The sequence below is a fragment of the Cibotium barometz genome, chromosome 36 (assembly GCF_041138505.1).
Source record: "Cibotium barometz isolate CiBa-2024 chromosome 36, ASM4113850v1, whole genome shotgun sequence".
Classification (NCBI taxonomy): domain Eukaryota; kingdom Viridiplantae; phylum Streptophyta; class Polypodiopsida; order Cyatheales; family Cibotiaceae; genus Cibotium; species Cibotium barometz.
Window position 1 is genome coordinate 26,394,566 of NC_141081.1, and position 6,815 is coordinate 26,401,380.

Below are 6,815 nucleotides of genomic sequence, written 5' to 3' on the forward strand. Positions count from 1 at the left end.
GTCAATATGTTAAAAGAGGTAATAACAAAAAACTATTTTTTTTCAAAAGATATTATTTCTATCCAATAAGTCATTATTACTACCTTGGATCATAAACGTGACAAACTGTTGTTACGTGGTAGACATCATACCAACGCACATAATTGATTAAACAAATTAATCCTAATAGCTGATATGAATAAAAGGTGTCCAAAATAAAATATCCTAAAATAAAATAATGGACATCCGCATATACAGATTATGACTAACATTCCCTAGTCTTGCTTGGGTTGCAATTGACCTCAATTGCATGGACGGTATTAGTGGACGAGATTTTGGTAAGAATGGAAAAACATTTGTGGCATCCATTTGATATTTTCAATAGAGGATGATCCTTGAAAGTCATAAGATATTTAACATAAGTGTTATTTGTGTGTGTAGTGATGGTCTCATGGTCAATGATAGACTTAGGCACAAGATTTTCTTCTTCATCTAAAATGTTGAAAGGTCCATAAAATCCAGGAGCTAATTTTACCATAGGTTACTTCTTTATCCTTCATTTTTAGAACCATAAGAGGCGAAACTTTTTTTTCAATAGGTTTAGGCATACGTGGATTAGCATAAATACCTTCATGTTTAGAATTACCCTCTTGCTTGAGAGAGAATTCGTCATCCTAATGATTAACTGGTAGAAAAGTTAAGCCTTGATGAAATCTACAAAAAGCAAACCTTAATTCTCCTCTTGCTTGTAACCCTTGATGCTTAATTTACTTTTAGTAATTTGGATAGTTGGGAAGCCTTCTAATACTTTAAAGAGTTTTAATGTAATTTAGATTTTTGAAGCTTATAGAGCTTTGAAAGCTTGGAAGGTGTAAAATATAGCTTGTGGAGCTTGTATATAACAAGCTTTTAAAGCTTTGAATTAGAAGAGCCTTGAAAGTTAAAAGCGTGAAACATTATAAAATATAGCTTGCAAATAACAAAGCTAAAGCTTTGAAATAGCAAGGCTTAGAGTTTTTGAGAGCTTTTTAAATATTTTTTTGGATGAAGGCGACAATGATTGAGTGGCAGATTATGTGTTAATTTTACGAGTGAAATATGTGTTGGACTACTATGAGATATTTTGGAAGACTTTTATGGTTTTAAGAAAGAGATCACTGTAAAGACAAGATTGGGTTGAACCTCCCTTGAATGAGTGTGACCCTTGTACCATTCACCCATATTTATATATATTAAAAAGCTTGCTTTTCAAAAAGATAACTCCAAAAATAAAGCACAAGTACTTTTGAGTTTTCAAGAGACAAGATTGGGTTGAACCTTCCTTGAATGAGTGTGACCCTTTACCACTCATCCATATTTATATGTATTAAAAAGCTTGCTTTTCAAAAAAATAACTCTAAAAATAAAGCACAAGTACTTTTGAGTTTTCGAGAGACAAGATTGGGTTGAACCTCCCCTGAATGAGTGTGACCCTTGTACCATTCATCCATATTTATATGTATTAAAAAGCTTGCTTTTCTACAAACCTTTATTGACAAAGCACAAGTGCTGTTAAAAAATAGCTCTTTGTCAAGCACAAGTGCTTTTCAGAAATAGTTCTTTGTAGGTAAAAGTGATTTTCAAAAATAAAGCACAAGTGCTTTTCAAAAATAGCTCTTTGCGGGTATTATATTGTGCATTCCTTTAGATCCTGCTTCTCCTGCTCTCAAGCCCAGTGTGAAGCGCTGCCAGCAGCTGCTGACCCGAAGGATGAAGGTGGGCGTCTTGGACGGGCGCTTCTCTTCGTGGGCAAGGTCCACTGCCTCGACAAGCAGGGCAACCTCATCCTCTATGACACCCAGCTCGAGTGCAGGTGAAAGGTCACTATGTCATCGGTTCAGAGAGTGAGAGGGAGATCCTCTATGACACCCACCTCGAGTGCAGGTGAAAGGTCACTATATCATCGTGTACAGGTGAAAGGTTCACTGTTCCTGAGAGTGAGAGGGAGCGCAAAACGTGTGCATTCTTTTCCTTCAAAGCTCAAACTAATCACACCTTCATGATCAGACCACTCTTGGTGCAGCAGAACCATGGGGGGCGAACAATTTCTCTTGCTGTTACCTGCGATCGCCCCCACTCTGCTGCTGCTTTGTATACTTGTTTCGATCATGTGGTTGAGGAGAAGACCTAGTGCGCTGCCTCCCGGGCCTCCAGCATTGCCAATAATAGGCCACCTGCACTTGCTAGGAGAATTGCCGCACCGCTCCTTCTACAAGCTTGCCAAAGTCCATGGTCCCTTGATAGAGCTGCGGCTAGGCTCTGTCCAAGCTATAGTGGCTTCCACACCGGCAATGGCCAGACAGATCCTGCAAACGCATGACGAGACCTGGGCCGGGCGCCCACGAACAGCCGCCGCCGTCCACACTACCTTCGACTGCAGCGACATCGCATTTGCTCCGCTTGGCCCCTCCTGGAAGCTCATGCGGCAGCTCTGCACGACCGATCTCTTGAGCAGCAAGCGCCTCAAGAGCTTCATGCCCGTCCGCATTGAAGAGGTGGGCGCCCTTCTCAGATCTGTCCTGCACGACAGCCAGGTGGGAAAGCCCGTGGAGATACGGCCCAAGCTTGTTAGGGCAACCAACAATATTATCTCCAGGATGGCCGTGGGCAAGAGACTCTCCCAGCTCTCTGTGACTTGTGCAGATGACGTTGAAGGCCTCATCAATGAGACTTTGTACCTTTTGGGCGTGTTCTATGTGGGAGACTACATCCCATTCTTGAGATGGTTGGATCCCCAAGGCTACCTGCCGCGTATGAAGGTCGTTCAGAAAAGAACAAATTCCGTCCTTCAACATGTGATCGACGACAGGCGTGAGGAGAGAAGAGCAGCCAACCCTAGCGACCTCCTGGACACGCTGTTGTCCGTGCGCCTGGATGGCAGCAGACCACTCGCTGACGATAAGATCAAGGCCGCAGTGCTGGTAATAGCCGCTTTTAACATGGGTGATAACGTAGAGAGTTTTATTTGTTTCTCATGTATCTATTACACTTTATTATGGGTTCACATATCATTTTTAGACCATGAGTCTTTTTTAGTCGGCTTTTTAATAGAATGTGAAAACATCCACTTTCAAAATGTCACAAGTAACAAACGTAGATATATCTTTACAGTAAACACAAGTAGCATTTGATGGTATGTTCACATGGATTTTCACTTCAGTTTTGAATCCCGGGCACACTTTTACATCTTTAATAACCTATACATAACATTACATGCTTATCTACCCAATAAGGTTACATGCTTCTCTAATCGATGATTTTATGAGTCTCAGGATATGTTTCTGGCTGGTATAGACACGTCTTCAATTGCGATAGAGTGGGCTTTGGCAGAGCTTGTAAAAAACCGAACAATTATGAAGAAGGTGCAAGATGAATTGGAAAATGTGGTAGGAGTCGCACGGCTAATTGACGAGTCAGACTTACCTCACCTACATTACTTCCAAGCGGTACTGAAGGAGACCATGAGATTACACCCAGTTGGACCATTGCTAATTCCACATGAGTCAACACAACCATGTAGCATAGGTGGTTACACAATCCCTGCGAGAACTCGTGCATTCGTCAATGTATGGGCGATAGGCCGAGATGAGGACTCATGGGAGAGACCTCTAGAGTTCTTACCAGAACGGTTCTTAAACAACACCCTTGATGTGCATGGCCACCACTTTGAACTATTACCCTTTGGATCAGGTAGAAGAGGGTGCCCTGGGCAATCCCTTGGGTTGCTCCACATGCAGCTCATGTTGGCTACCTTACTACATGGCTTTGATTGGATGCTTCTAGATTCAACACTAGATATGTCAGAGAAATTTGGCTTGGCAATGATGTTGAAAATGCCCCTAACTCTAATGGTTAGACCAAGGCTACCTACCTTTCTCTATAATTCAACTTTTCCTAATCCATCTTCATAAGCGATGAAATGTATGATGTTGACTATGTGTATGATGATAAACGGCCATTGTAAACATGCTTAATTAGTGTTCTTGAATGATGAACAATCAAGGAGATTATGCTCTAGATTTCTACCATAATATCACAAGCATGTCTAACTTTTGGACACTTTGTTGTAGGTTATTTTCCACTATGTTATTACATAGCATGTCTAACTTTTGGACACTTTGTTGTAGGTTATTTTTCCTCTATGTTATTATATAGCTAGTTTGAATTCATAGTTCAAGATTAATTATGTATTCTCTCACCATGTATGGCTCATATACAAATCCTTCATAGCATTTAGGTCATATTTACTAAAGAATAGGGTCCATGTGATGGTTGTTACTACTGCTTTCTTGCGATATCATGATTGCAAAATAACTAGCCTTCCACCCTCATTCACTCTAAGAGTGCATGTATAACTAGTTAAAGGCTCATAGTCTATTTCTTTAAATCAAAACCTTCTTCTCTCAACACCCTTTAGGAAGAGGATAGTATTTTAAATTAGTCTCAAATTCGGATAGTAATATTTCAAGTTATTTTCATTCCTTAACATCTAAGCATAGCTTGTGATGACGTTGTGTTTACTTAAAAATGAAAGGAAAAAAAGGAGTGACACTAAGTGGCCATCTTTCTATGAACACCCATGGTTGTCTTTTTTTTTTCAAATGATGTTAAGGAGGGCCTAGATTTGGGTACCCTTTGTTTTGCACAATGTTATAAAGTGTAGTAAGTAGATGTAAATATCTCATACTATCCTCAACGGTGTATAGGGCCGTGATATCCACCTTGCATGGCAGTGCTTGCCTATAGTATCAAAGATTATCTCAAATAAAACTACTAGTAGGTGGAGGGCCTAAATTTCTAAGGTTATGATGGGAGATATGGGTGGTGGTAGCAGGACTTGCATGAATATGTGGTGATGGGAGATGTGGGGGGTGGTTGGGAAATGATGAGGGTGGTTGGGAAATGATGAGGATGGCCATTTCACGAGAGAGAGAGAGAGAGAGAGAGAATGAGCGAGAGTGTGTTTTAAGCGGAGGGGCATTGTTTTGTAATGAACATGAAGACACCTGTAGTAACTTTTTTCTGATTATATCATCATTGGATCGTCTAACCACAACTATAATTTTTATAGGAAAAAAACGCTCGACCGTAACAAGAAACCTCAAACAGTGAATCTTAACTTCTATTGAAGACAAAAGCCAGATGACAACAAGAAACCTTAAACTAGGATACACCCAACAATGAATTTTTAACATAATGGCCTCCAAAAAACAGTATTGAGCAACATAGGATCAAATATAAGGGTGTTTTATGCAGATACAAAAATTGCGACCTCGATCAAAAACCCAAAAACTAAACTTCAACACTTAATGCTACACATATTCTCCTCTCAAGACCAAAATACAGGCGACCAAAAACATTTTCCATGCATTTGTACATAGCAACCCAAAATCCATGAATGCATATTCGGACATCCCATAATGCCTCATGGCATTGCTACATTTGCATGGTAATGAGACAATGATTGAAACAACTCCACTTTTGTCAAAGCCTATTGGTGCATAAACTCATGCACAACCACATCAAGATTCAACACTTGCAAAAAGCATAATACATATGTTTGCAAGGGAGGTACGTCTCATGCTTTGCTTCTCTCTTTTGGAAATCCAGACAAGAGAAACTTAGGTACTCAGAAACATTCACCACATAATTCATTCCAGTTGTACGACACGACCTCTTTGTGCTCACATAAAACATATATAATTTCTTATATAAAAAGAATGTGGGAGAGAGAGAGAGAGAGAGAGAGAGAGAGAGAGAGAGAGAGAGAGAGAGCTTGAGTTCCTTATAAGCAAAACACACACACACAACACAAGAGAGTGAAAGACACAAGATAGGGATGGATGGCTGAATTTTCTTCTATCTTCTTCTCTTTTCTACAACCATATAACTAAAAGATAAGAGTACATACATAAAAGGAAAGTAATCTCCTCTACAACAACATACAAAGTGTTCGGTCTATAGTGTGAACCCAACTATATGAGCTGGTGTGCTGTAACTATGCCATAACTCTTGTACTCCAAAGTGGTTGTCACACAACATGTCATCAACTCTAGCGGCATATCAACCATAATCTCACCAACCATGCCAATGGCATAAGTGTGGAAGCTGTCACCCAAGAGGGTCATCAATGTTTTCTGTAGTACTAGTTGAGCTCGATATCTCAATGATCCCCTTCAAGCTCAACTTGGCACATTGCACTCCAAGTAAGCTCCTAAACCTGTTGATCTTCTCTGCTGCCCAATGCCTTCGTAGTAAAGATGTCAGCCACTTGATCCTCTATGCTAACATATACCAGCAGATCTACATCACCTGTTAGAACCTTCTCTCTCACAAAGTGATAGTGCACCTCAATGTGCTTTGTTCTAGCATGGTATACTGGGTTCCTAGCCAACTATATGCTAATCATTTTGTTACAATAAATGACAACTGCCCTATCCAAGGAGCTCATCCATATCACCAAGCAGCTTCTGAAACCAAGCTACCATAGCATCACCCTTGTAATCTACCTTTCTACTCTACCATAAATGACAACTGCCCTATCCAAGCAGCTTCTGAAACCAAGCTATCTCACAAGCTACCATAGCATCACCCCTGTACTCTACCTTTCTACTCGACAAGGCAATTGTGGCTGCTTTTTACTACTCCCAAATGGGAACATAAACCCACTAGTAGAGCTCGTCTGCAAGATTACCAACCCAATTAGTATTTGTGTACCCATGTAGCTGTATCTTTGTATATCAACCTCATAGAAAAGTCCATAATCAACTTGGACTTTATGTACCGGAGAATCCATC

The 6,815-nt window shown here is 40.3% G+C and overlaps 1 protein-coding gene across 1 annotated transcript; it reads left to right on the forward strand.

Annotated features, from left to right (window-relative positions):
• Positions 1-1,670: 1,670 nt before the first annotated feature.
• LOC147617702 (3,9-dihydroxypterocarpan 6A-monooxygenase-like) lies at positions 1,671-4,076 on the forward strand. Its single transcript, XM_086775946.1, has 2 exons — positions 1,671-2,939; positions 3,291-4,076. Exons 1-2 carry the CDS (start codon positions 2,049-2,051, stop codon positions 3,927-3,929), a joined length of 1,530 nt encoding a protein of 509 aa, XP_086632072.1. The 5' UTR covers positions 1,671-2,048; the 3' UTR covers positions 3,930-4,076.
• The last annotated feature ends 2,739 nt before the right edge of the window (positions 4,077-6,815 follow it).